This window comes from Chiloscyllium punctatum, chromosome 4 (assembly GCF_047496795.1).
Source record: "Chiloscyllium punctatum isolate Juve2018m chromosome 4, sChiPun1.3, whole genome shotgun sequence".
NCBI lineage: Eukaryota > Metazoa > Chordata > Chondrichthyes > Orectolobiformes > Hemiscylliidae > Chiloscyllium > Chiloscyllium punctatum.
Window position 1 is genome coordinate 7,558,438 of NC_092742.1, and position 13,126 is coordinate 7,571,563.

The 13,126-nt window shown below is 45.6% G+C and overlaps 1 protein-coding gene across 2 annotated transcripts in view; it reads left to right on the forward strand.

The window, feature by feature from the left end:
* Nucleotides 1-11,576, forward strand: part of nudt14 (nudix (nucleoside diphosphate linked moiety X)-type motif 14) — a 256,056-nt gene extending 244,480 nt beyond the window's left edge. For both annotated transcript variants that reach the window (XM_072568027.1, XM_072568026.1), the window contains one exon: nt 8,314-11,576. In XM_072568027.1, the coding sequence (XP_072424128.1) occupies nt 8,314-8,578 (265 nt within the window). In that variant the 3' untranslated portion in view covers nt 8,579-11,576. The remainder of the gene's footprint in view (nt 1-8,313) is intronic.
* Nucleotides 11,577-13,126: the final 1,550 nt, after the last annotated feature.

The following is a 13,126-nucleotide window of genomic DNA, read 5'->3' on the forward strand; positions in this document are numbered from 1 at the left end:
CCAGTTTGGGTTCTGCCAGGGTCACTCAGCTCCTGACCTCATTACAGCCTTGGCTCAAACACAGACAAAAGATTGAATTCCAGAGAGGAGGGGAGAGGGACAGCCCTTGACATCGAGGCTGCATTTGACTGAGTGCGGCATCAAGGAGCCCTGGCAAAACTGGAATCAGCGGGTATCAGATGGAAACCTCTCTGCTGTGGTTGGAATCACACCAAGTATGTGGATGTGGTTGTTGGAGGTCACTCATCTCAGTTCCAGGATATCTGTGTTGGAGTTCCTCGGGGTAGTGTCCTAGGTCCTATCTTCAAATGACCTTCCTCCATCATAATGTCAGAGTGGGGATGCTTACTAATGATTTAACAATGTTCAGCATCGTTCGTGATTCCTCAGATACTGAAGCAGTCCATGCCTGCCTTTGGGCTGACAAGTGGTAAGTAAAACTTGTATTATACAAGTTCCAGGGAATGACCATCTCCGTCAGGAGAGAATTAAACCATCACTCCTTCATATTCAATGGTGTCCCTATAACTGAATCCTCCATTATCAACACCCATTGACCAGAAACTGAACTGGACTCGTCTGTGGAAGTATTGTGGCCATAAGGACAGGTCAGAGGCTAGGAATACCACAGCAGATAACTCACCTCCTGATTCTCCAAAGCCTGTCCACCTTCTACAAGGAATGTGATGAAATGCTCCCCAGTTGCCTCAATTGGTACAGCTCCAATAATATTCAAGAAGTTTAACACAATCAACAAGCATCCATCCCTCCCCCACTGACGCGCAGTAGCAGCAGTGTGTACCATCTCCAAGATGCACTGCAGACATTCACCAAAGCTCCTCAGACAGCACCTTCCAAGCCACTTGAATCGAGAAGGACAAGGGAGGCAGATAAGTGGGAACATGAGAACAAGTTCCCCTCCAAACCACCCGCTATGTTGACTTGGAAATTTATCGCTGTTCCTTCACTGTCACTGGGTCAAAATCCTGGAATTCCCTCCTTTAAGGGCATTGTGGATCTACCTACAGCACATGGACTGCAGCTGTTTAAGAAGCCAGCTCAGCCCCACCTTCTTAAGGGCAACTAAGGATGGCCAATAAATGCTGGGCCCAGCCAGCGACATCCGTATCCCATGAACGAATAGGAAAAAAAAACATGAGTGGGCCTAGACAGAGTAGATGCAGAAGCTGTTCCCATTGACTGAAGGATTGAAAGCCAGAGGAAACAGATTTGAGGTGTCAGGCCACTGGAGGATGATGTTCACACAGCAAGTGGTTCAGATCTCAAACGTGGTAGAGGCAGGTTCAATCGATGTATTCGAGAGAGAATTTTTTTTAATCCAAAACTACAGAGTTATGGGGATAAGGTGGGCCATTTGTTCCTTCAGAGAGCCAGCACAGACGCAGTGGACCAAATGGTCTTCTTTATGCTGTTACTGCTCTGCAGTTCTGTGAAAAAAGACTAACATCACCTAATTCAACTTTCACCCTAATCATATGATACATTAACAGCTTCATTCACTAATTACAGTCATTAACCTTTATTAATGAATCTATAACAGGAGCAAATGTGAGTTGAGGAATCTGCCATTTGGGAGAGGGGGGGAGGTTTGTGAACCATGGTCTAAAATCACCTGGTCCTCACAAGTGACCTCCATTCGCTATTCGTAATGTCTCAAAATGACCCTCCAGCTCCTTTCTCCATATCAAGAGATATTGCCTACCAACAATGAGGGAGGTGATCGCTGAATGGTATTATCACTCAACTATTAATCCAGAGATCCAGGTGATGTTCTGTGGATCTGGGTTCAAATCCTGTCATGGCAGATGGTGGAATTTGAGTTCAATTAAAAAAAATCTGGAATTAAGTGTCTATTGATGACCATGAGATCATCATTGATTGTCAGGAAAACCCATCTGGTTCACTAATATCCTTCAGGGAAAGAAACTGCCATCCTTACCTGGTCTGGCCTACACGTGACTCCAGACCCACAGCAATGTGGTTGATTCTTGGCCAAGTAGGGACAGGCATTAACTGCTGACTCAGCCAGTGACACCCTCATCCTGTGAATAAATAAAGAAAAAACGTTACTTCAGACTCTGTGTTTTATAGTCAGCATTGGTGTCCTGGCAACTGTTCCCAAAAGTTTATGTCCATCTTGTTAGCTCTGGCAGCTAGTTTACCTTTTACCATGCTCCCTAAACAGCAGCAACAAAAGCCTGCATTTATATAGAACTCCTCAAGTCAGTTACATCTCTGATCTGTTTTGTTTGTCATTCTATAATGTACCGGATTTAAAGTTACAGTGACTTGTTAATGGAACTCTGACACCCATTCTCTCACTTTCTGATTTTACTCCACGTTTTTTTTCTATTTTTTTCTGTTTCTATTATGACTTCAGTTGATGGAGCTGTTGGGAAGTCAGATCCAGAGTAAACTTGGATTAACAGATCATCTGTCTACAGTTTTGTTTAGCTGGTTAACGTGGTAGTTAATTACTGGGACATAGTCACATGAGGCTGCAGATTTTCTGTAATAAGAGAATGTAGGTTTATCAAAGGTGAAGTCGCCATTGTCTTACCAGACCTCTCGCCAGCTGTCAATGAGAGCGACTTCCTCATCAGAGAGAGAGAGAGAAAACCAGTGATGCTTTAACCAGAGGGTCACCATGCCTCAGAAAGTCATTATGGTCATCTCAGCTGGTGTAGGAATTGAACTCACATTACTCGCATTAATCACAAACCTGTCATCCAACCAACTGAGCTAGAGACAAAGAAAACCAAGGTACCATAATGTAAAACACCATTAGCCAGATCTAAAATACAGAGGAAACAAAGTTTCCCAACACGATCCATGACAGAGATTCGAGTCCAGAGAAATTACACCCCACTTTCAACTCTTTAGAGCTCCACTAAACTTTCCAAATCTGAATTTGGAACATGAACATTTTCCGAAATCTGAGTGTACAGTTTGTCAGGTCCCTAGTTTGGAATTTTCACAAACTTAGCCATACCACTGAGGTAATTAGCTCCTGAACTGCCCTAAACAACTTCTAGGAAAGAAGCTAAACTTGCTTTAAAACATGCAACCCTGGTGCATGCAAATCTGAACGACACCTTACTTGTTTAACTGGGAGAAAGTGAGGACTGCAGGTGCTGGAGATCAGAGTCGAGAGTGTGTTGCTGGAAAAACACAGCAGGTCAGGCAGCATCCGAGGAGCAGGAAAATCGACGTTTCGGGCATAAGCCCTTCATCAGCAATGAGGCTTGTGGGTCGGAGCTGAGAGACAAATGGGAGGGAGGGTGGGGTTGGGGGGAAGGTAGCTGAGAAAGCGATAGGTGGATGAAGGTGAGGGAGAAGGTGGGGGAGTGATGGACAGGTCCAGAAGGCGGTGCCAAGTTGGAGGCTTGGGACTGGAATAATGTTGGGGGGAGGGAAATTAGGAAACTGTTGAAATCCACATTGATCCCGTGAGGTTGCAGGATCCTGAGGCGGAATATGAGGTGTTCTTCCTCCAGGCATTAGGTGGCAAGGGTTTGGTGATGGACTAGGCCCAGGACCTGCATGTCCTTGATGGAGTGGGAGGGGGAGTTGGGTGGTGGGCTTGGTGGGTGCGGGTGTCCCAGAGATGTTCTCTGAAACAATCTGCATGAAGGGGTCCTGCCTCCCCGATGTTGAGGAAACCACACTGGGTGCAATGGGTGTAGTAGCTGACATTGGGAGAGGTACAGATGAATCTGAAGGATGTGGAAGGATCCCTTGGGGCCTTGGACGGAGGTGAGGGGAGTGGTGTGGGCACAGGTTTTGCACTTCTTGCAGTGGCAGGGAAAGGTGTCAGGAGTCTGGTGTGGGCTGGGGCGTGGACCTGACGAGGGAGTCGCGGAGGGAATGGTCTTTCCAGAACACTGATAGGGGTGGGGAGGGAAATATATCTTTGGTGGTGGGGTCTGTCTGGAGGTGGAAGAAGTGGCAGGGATGATGCGTTGTATGCAGAGGTTGGTGGGGTGTAAGGTGAGGCCCAGGGGGGTTCTGTACTTGTTGCATTCTGAGGGGTGGGGTTCAAGGGCAGTGATGAGTGAAGTGTTGGAAATACTCTGAAAGGCGTTGTCAACCATGTGGGAAGGGACATTGTGATTGTGGAAGAATCCCCCCAACATTATTCCAGTGGGGTTTTCTGAAGTGGAAGTGGTCATCCTGGGCACAGATGTGGTGGAGGCAGAGGAATTGGGAATACATGTTTAATTGTTGTAAACCTAATAACATAAGGGTATGAAAGCATAAGGGGAGGAGATGACATGGTGATACTGACATTGCGAGTAATGAAGAACGCCAAGTTATTGTTCCCGGGATACTGTGGGCAGATGGTGAAATTAGAATTCAGTAAAAATCTGGAATAAAAAGCTTGCTGAATGATGACCATGTGATTGCTGACAATTACTGTAAAACCCACTTGGTTCACTAATGAGATCCACCATCCTTACCTGGTCTGGCTTCCGTGAGAATCCAGACCCATAGCAATGTGGCTGACTCGTAACTGCACTCTGAGCAGTAGAGGTAGCCAGTAACTGTCTATCCAGCAACATCTACACCCCATTAATTTAAAAAAAAATCAACAGCTTTACGGAGAGACTGAACAGGCTGGGGCTGTTTTCCCTGGAGCACCGGAGGCTGAGGGGTGACCTTATAGAGGTTTATGAGGGACATGGATAGGGTGAACAGCCAAGGTCTTTTCCCTGGGATAAGGGCGTCCAAAACTAGAGGGGCATAGGTTTAGGATGACGGGGCAGAATTTAAAAGAGTCCTAAGGGGTAATGTTTTCACCCAGAGGCTGGTACGTGTATGGAATGAGCTGCCAGAGGAAGTGGTGGAGGCTGGTACAATTGCAACATTTAAAAGGTATCTGGATGGGTATATGAATAGGAAAGGTTTGGAGGGATATGGGCCAAGTGCTGGCAAATGGGACTAGATTAATTTAGATTATCTGGTCAGCATGGAGGAGTTGAACCGATAGATCTCTTTCTGTACGGTGCATCTCTGTGTCTTTCCCTAAACTCCACAGGGGTCTGCAGTCACCTGTTATCTGAGATTTCATCACTTCTGGGAGGACTCTCTGACATTTTGTAAAAGTAAGTCCTTCCCAGAAACACCTAACACCCATCTCTCTCTATTTTAAAATCTGAGTTCCAAAAATGTAACTTAATATGTATAAATACTGTACCTTCACACTAACACTCCGAACAGAATTTTCTTGATCTCATAGTGAGGTGTGTTTTGGCTTGAAGTAAATTTGTAGATGAAGGTGTCAGGTCAGCCTGTTCCTGGTGATCTATCTGGAGGTGATCTATCTGGAGGTGATCTATCTGGAGGTGATCTATCTGGAGGTGATCTATCTGGAGGCAACCAGCAGTGGCAGGATAATCTGACCTGGCAGCAGCAGTTACTTCAGTAATCATAATCTAATAAGGGGCGGCTCTGTATAGAATTGGGATGCTCTCTTTTGTAATTAGGAGTCAGGACATAACTGGGAGAATGTTTTTGTCCCAGAGGGTTGTATGAGTCTGGAATTTACAGTCTCAGATGGTGAAGGAAGCGAGCCTTAATACAGAGGTGGATAGATTCTTAGAGGTGCAGTTCTGAAAAACAGTTACTGGACTCAAAACACGAATTCTGTTTCTCTCTCCCCAGACAGTGCCTGACCACCTGAGTTTATCCAGCAGTTTGTTTCTGTTTCAGATTTCCAGTAATTGCAGTTTTTAAAAATTGTTTTATTGAAAATAATTTGTATGGAAGTTCAAACCAGCTTCATGGTCAGTCTTTATCCTATTCCTCAGTCGGATTGATGTGGAACTGACGGAGCTCATGTTTCTCTTTGCTGTTTACAAACTTATGAAACTAGTAACATGAGTTGTTTCTCTTCAGGTACTTCTTGGTGAGGTGTTTCAGACACTTCTGGGGGAATGGAACCTCAGAGGTAACAGTGACCTTACTCTTGTTCCTCATTGCCCAGGTTCCCAGCTTTACCTCTCACTTTGATGAGTTTCTGCAGGAAAATTGGAGAAGACCAAGATGTCTGATTAGGTGCAGTCCAATTTGGACTTCAGCATAGGTCTCTTCTCTGGCCTCTTGTCAGAAGCTTCTTTATGGGAGCCATATCTGCACAAGATGGCAGAGTGAATATATTGTGGATAGATTCTTGCCAAGGACCGGAATCAAGGGTTATCTCAGGTAGATGGGAACGTGGAATGGAAATACAGAACATCCACCAAGAATTTTGAAATAACTCCACAGAGGAAGGTATCTGTCACTAAGTCACCCTTATTTGCACATGAACAGTCCTTCACTTTAATTCTGCCTCATTCAGAGTCAGGTACCAGAGTATCAGGATCTCTGACACTCCCCTTTCTATCTGTCAGACAGGGTTCCCTGATTGGACCAGGTTAACGGGCCCAAGTCAGGGAACTCGTATCTTATAAGAAAGAATAAAACATTTATTGAACAGGGAGTGCATGAGCTAAATGACATTAGGCAAAATGAATGGTTTGAAAGATTTCATTACAGACATCGCAAATAGGATTTGGGAAAATTGTTTTTCACTCAGCAGGTATTGGGAATCTGGAATGGTCGATCTGGGAAGGTAGCGGAGGCCAGGATCTTTAAATATCATTACATTCAAGTATATGGGACAAGTGCAGGAAATTGGGATTAGTGCGCCTTTTAGTGGTAGTTATGTTGGTGCTGAAAAATGTGTTGCTGGAAAAGCGCAGCAGGTCAGGCAGCATCCAAGGAGCAGGAGAATCGACATTTCGGGCATAAGCCCTTCTTCAGGAACCTGCTGTGCTTTATGCCCGAAACGTCGATTCTCCTGCTCCTTGGATGCTCCCTGACCTGCTGCACTTTTCCAGCAACACATTTTTCAGCTCGGATCTCCAGCATCTGCAGTCCTCACTTTCTCGTAGTTATGTTGGTACCAACTCGATGGGCCAAAGGGCCTTTTCTGCACTGTATGAATCTATGCTGTAACTAATTACAGCAGTGTTACAAGGGGACATAAATTTAAGGTGAAGGGTGGAAGGTATAGGGGAGATGTCAGGGGTGGGTTCTTTACCCAGAGAGTGGTGGGGGCATGGAATGCGCTGCCTGTGGGAGTGGTAGAGTCAGAATCATTGGCGACCTTTAAGCGGCATTTGGATAGGTACATGGATGGGTGCTTAATCTAGGATAGAAGTTCGGCACAACATCGTGGGCCGAAGGGCCTGTTCTGTGCTGTATTGATAGATTAGATTACTTACAGATTAGATTACTTACAGTGTGGAAACAGGCCCTTCGGCCCAACAAGTCCACACCGCCCCGCCGAAGCGCAACCCACCCATACCCCTACATTTACCCCTTACCTAACACTACGGGCAATTTAGCGTGGCCAATTCACCTGACCTGCACATCTTTGGACTGTGGGAGGAAACCGGAGCACCCGGAGGAAACCCACGCAGACACTGGGAGAATGTGCAAACTCCACACAGTCAGTCGCCTGAGGCGGGAATTGAACCTGGGTCTCTGGCGCTGTGAGGCAGCAGTGCTAACCACTGCACCACCGTGCCACCCCGTGTTCTATCTATGTTCTATAATTAATTCAATGATTCAATTCAATATTTCATCTTGCCTATTTGCTCTATCTTTGTACCTCAATCTCGCCTTCTCTTGTCTTTGTTATTCTGTCTCACTTCTTAGTTCTCTGTGTCCCTCTGTCTCATGTTTTTAGATCAACCTCTGTTTGCTTATATCTCTCTCTCCATCTCTGACACTCTCTCTCTCTCTCTCTCTCCACCTCTGACACTCTCTCTTTCTCTCTCTGCCTGCCTGTATCCTCTCACTGTCACTGCCTTTCATTGCCTTATTGTTTCTCTCTGTCTGCTTTATTTCCCATTCTCAGTGTCTATCTCTCCCTTTGTCTGGTCTCACTTATTTTCATTCTTGCTTACTGACACTGTCAGTCACTGTCATCTCATTCGTTTCTGCTCGTCTATCTCCTGCAGTCTGTTGATCCCTCTTCTTCTGGTCTGGTTTCTCTCTCTCTCTTTCACTGTCTGTCACTCTCACTGTCCATCAGTCACTTGCTATCCATCTCCCTCTGCCTGTTTTGCTCTTTCCCCATCCATCTATCTCTCTCTCTATCTATCCAGCACCTGTTATTCTTTCTTCCTCACTCTCTCTCACTCATTTGCTCTCTGTTTGGCAGCTTTCTCACTTCTGTGTCCAGCCTGGACTGGTCATGTGTGTTTACTCCGTGTGAGTGAGTGTGTCCTGTTTCTCCCTCAGGTCCGGTGTTGGGGTGACAGGATCCAAACACACTATGTTTTACGTGGAGGTATCAGATGATCTGCACGTAGGATCGGGTGGAGGGCAGGCCGAGGAGGGAGAGCTGATCGAAGTGGTTCACGTGCCCCTGAAAGACTGGCAAACATTTGTATTTGACGAGTGCATCCCCAAAACAGTGGGTGTGAGTTTTGCTTTCATGTGGTTTCACAACAGCATTGCACCTCAACTGCAGGGCTCCAAGTGCCTGGCGTCATCCTCTCGATGAGGAACCAGTCTCTCGCGATGAGCTTTGACACTACAGTTGAGTCAGTGTAAACTAGAGCAGAATCAGTGCCAGAAGCTCTGTCAAACACAAACAGTTTCAGGGCTGATCTCAAATTTAACCACAACGATCCACCTTCAGGCATTTTTATAGTTGTTCATCTTCACTTCTGATTGACTTTTTCTGAGGCAAACGGGAACAGCAGTTGACCGTTCAGCCCATCGAGCTTGTCCCGCCATTCAACATGATCATGGCTGGTCAAACACTTTAATGTCTTTGACTCTACCTTATACACACTCTAAACCTCAGCAGCCATGGCTCTGTGTGGGAGACAATCCCTAAGGTTCATAACCCGTCAAAAACTATTTTCCTCATCTTGGGGCTAAGTTCACATTCCCCTTTACTTTTAAATTGTGCCCCTGGTTCTAGACTCCCCAACCAGGGGAAACACTTGCATCTAATCTGTCTATCCCTTTCAGTAGTTTGTGAATTTCAATAAAAGTACCTGTCATTGTTTGAAACTCCCGAGTATAAGGTCCAGTTTGTCCAATCTCTCTCTCCAAAGGGCAGTCCTGCCCTCCCAGGAACAGGACTGGCTGGTGAACCTGTATTGTACTCCCCCAATGGCAATATTCTCTTTCTTGAGATAAGGAGACCGAAACTGCACACAATGCTGAAGGGGTGGTCTAACCAAGCTCCTGTACAATCCCATGAGTTTGGGATGGCACGGTCGCTCAGTGGGTAGCACTGCTGCCTCACAGCACCAGAGTCCCAGGTTCGATTCCAACCTCGAGTGACTGTCTGTGTGGAGTTTGCGCATTCTCCCTGTGTCTGCCTGGGTTTCCTCACACAGTCTAAAGATGTGCAGGTCAGGTGACTTGGCCATGCTAAATTGCCCATAGTATTAGGTGCATTAGTCAGAGGGAATGGGTCTGGGTGGGTTACTCTTTGGAGGGTTGGTGTGGACTTGCAAGGCCGAAGGGCCTGTTTCCACACTGTAGGGAATCTAATCTTTGAGGGGGGTTGTGATCCTGTTAAAGGCTCGTGGTTATTTCTAATCTTTTGTGGAACGTGACGTGATTACCCTAATTTAAAATAAAGCAGGAGAGCTCTTTCCAGTGTCCCAAGTCAACAGACATCGGTATGGACAGATTATCTGCTTATTATCACACTGCTGTTTGTGGGAGCTTGCTGTGCACAAAATGGCCACTGTGTTTCCCACTTTCCAACAGTGACTGCAGTTCAAAAGTACTCTGCTGGGTGTAAAGAACTTGTGTCACGTGCTATGGTGTTAGTTACACTGTCTCCTGAGGTTGAGTTAGGTTCCTGTCTTTATATTTTTGTTTTTATGGGATGTTGGGATTATGGCACATTATATTCCTCTCTAGACAGTTAGGAGTCAACCACATTGCTGTAGATCAGGGGCGTGGCTGGCTGGGCCAGCATTTCTCACCCGTCCCTAATTACCCCTCGAGAAGGGGGTGTGGTGAGCTGCCTTGTGTAGAGCAGAGCAGGTTCCTTCCATTAGTGAGGATGGGGGGAAGAGGTAGGGTTTTTACAGCAAACCGTAGTAGTCATACTGACCACTCGAACATAAAACATAGGAAAGAACGAGGAGCAGAAGTAGGCCGTCCCTCAGTAAGGTCATGGTTGATCCTTTCGTGACCTCAGCTCCACCTCCCCGCAATTTCACCATGTCCCTCAATTCCTTTAGTTTTCAAAAAAGCTATCTACCTTAGCTTTAAAAGCGATTACTGACGTGGAGTCAACTACTTCTCTGGGCAAGGAATTCCATAGATTAACAACTCTCTGGGGTTGTTGTTACTAAGACTTGTCTAGATCGATTTTAATTGGATTTCAGTTTCACCCAATTGCCTGGTGAGATTGGATGCCGCGTCCCCACTGGGTCTACATTAATAACCCAGTGACGATCCCACGATGCTACCTCCTCCCCCTGGGGTCACTGAGCTATTGGGGTGACCCCAGGCCACAACTGAAACAACAAGCAGGTTTTGTGGATTAGGCACAGTGTACATGTGACATGTTTCATGTTGGGAGCTCACTCCAATATTAAAGGATAAGTCTAGCTGCACCCAGGGTGGGGCACACAGCACTCTCACACTGTATGTTAAAGGGAAAGATTATTAGCTGGTACCATAGAGCTGAACCCTGAAAGACCACTCAATGAGAGCTAGAGTCCCTGACCTCAGTTAGCAATTGGTTCAAACAAGGCTTGAGAATTCCCAATTCACATTTTGTTCCATTTACAAGACACCTTGACACACCAGCCTTCTGGGTGATGAACAAATGGGAACAGGAGGAGACCATTCAGTCCCAGGGGTATGCTGCACCGTTCAACATGATGATGGCTGATCTGATTGGAATCTCAAATCCACCCTGCTGCCTGCTTTTTCTACCTTTTCACTCTTGATCTGGAGGAGCCGGTGTTGGACTAGGGCGACAAAGTTAAAAATCACACAACACCAGGTTATAGTCCAACAGGTTTATTTGGAAGCACTAGCTTTTGGAGTGCCGCTATAGTTGATGAAGGAGCGTTGCTCCGAAAGCTAGTGCTTCCAATTAAACCTGTTGGACTATAACCTGGTGTTGTGTGATTTTTAACTTTTGAGTCTTGTTAGTCAAGAATCTAAAAATATACCTCCTTGTCTTCAGACCTAAATTATTTTTAAACTGTATCCTCTGGCTCTAGTCTGTCCGCCAGAGGGAAACATTCTTGCACCATCTGTCCTGTCAGGGTTTTAGATGTCTCAATCCAGTGACCTGTCACCTTTCTAAATCCCAACAAATACAGAACCTTTCCTCATGAGATAACAACCCTCCAATAACCCTCCTCTGCTCTGCCCATCAACTGTTGGGAATGAATCGTGGGTACATGTGGATCGAATATACATCACTAAAGACTGTTCTTTGTTTGGAGGGGCCTGGTCTGCGTTGTATTGTCATTGTACAAAGACTCCTATTAAAAAAGTAATTTAATCACTGAGGTGTTTTGTTATTTCATTCCAGCTTCTTTTTGCTTTATCATTGAATGTATATTCTATCCACAGTGCTTGGAATTACTCTTAAATCAAACCTTCACTGTTGTAAACTATCTCCAGATGCAAACACGGGTGATTACCTGACACCCCGTCCCCGAAACGAGAAACTAGGACAACCTGATCGAAGAGTTGGTTAAAAAGAATCTCTCAGAAAAAGTGAAGGAGGTTGGTTTATGTACAGTGGACAAGAGGAGACCACTTGGCCCTTCAAGCCTGCTCTCCCATTCAATAGCATCGTTGCTGTTCGGATTTTAACCTCAAATCTATGTTCCTGCACACCCCCAATAATCTTTCCATCACTCAGTAATCAAGAATCTGTGCCTTTGAAATATTTAAGGGTTCTATATTCACTGCTTTTTGAAGCAATTCCAGTGACCATAACTCTATTAGTTTTAAAATCGTGGTGGAAAAGGATAGACCAGATCTAAAAGTTGAAGTTCTAAATTGGAGGAAGGCTAATTTTGACGGTATTAGGCAAGAACTTTCAAAAGTTGATTGGGGGTAGATGTTTGCAGGTAAAGGGACGGCTGAAAAAATGGGAAGGGGCGGCACGGTGGCTCAGTGGTTAGCACTGCTGCCTCACAGTACCAGAGACCCCGGGTTCAATTCCCACCTCGGGCGACTGTGAGGAGTTTGCACATTCTCCCAGTGTCTGCGTGGGTTTCCTCCAGGTGCTCCAGTTTCCTCCCACAGTCCAAAGATGTGCAGGTCAAGGTGAATTGGCCATGGGAAATTGCCCATAGTGTTAGGTCCATTAGTCAGAGGGAAATGGGTCTGGGTGGGTTACTCTTCGGAGGGTCGGTGTGGACTTTGGGCTGAAGGGTCTGTTTCCATGCTGTTAGAAATCTAATCTAATCTAAAAAATAAGATAACGAGAGTCCAGAGACAATATATTCCTGTCAGGGTGAAAGGGAAGGCTGATAGGTATAGGGAATGCTGGATGACTAAAGAAATTGAGGGTATGGTTAAGAACAAGAAGGAAGCATATGTCAGGTATAGACAGGATAGATCGAGTGAATCCTTAGAAGAGTATAAAGGCAATAGGAGTATACCTAAGAGGGAAATCAGGAGGGCAAAAAGGGGACATGAGATAGCTCTTGCAAATAGAATTAAGGAGAATCCAAAGTATTTTTCAAATACATTAAGGACAAAAGGGTAACTAGGGAGAGAATAGGGCCCCTCAAAGATCAGCAAGGCGGCCTTTGTGTGGAGCCACAGAAAATGGGGGAGGTATAAAATGAATATTTTGCATCAGTATTTAATGTAGAAAAGGATATGGAAGATATAGACTGTAGGGAAATAGATGGTGACATCTTGTAAAATGTCCAGATTACAGAGGAGGAAGTGCTGGATGTCTTGAAACGGTTAAAGGTGGATAAATCCCCAGGACCTGATCAGGTATACCCTAGAACTCTGTGGGAAGGTAGAGAAGTGATTGCTGGGCCTCTTGCTGAGATATTTGTATCATCGATAGTCACAGGTGAGGTGCCGG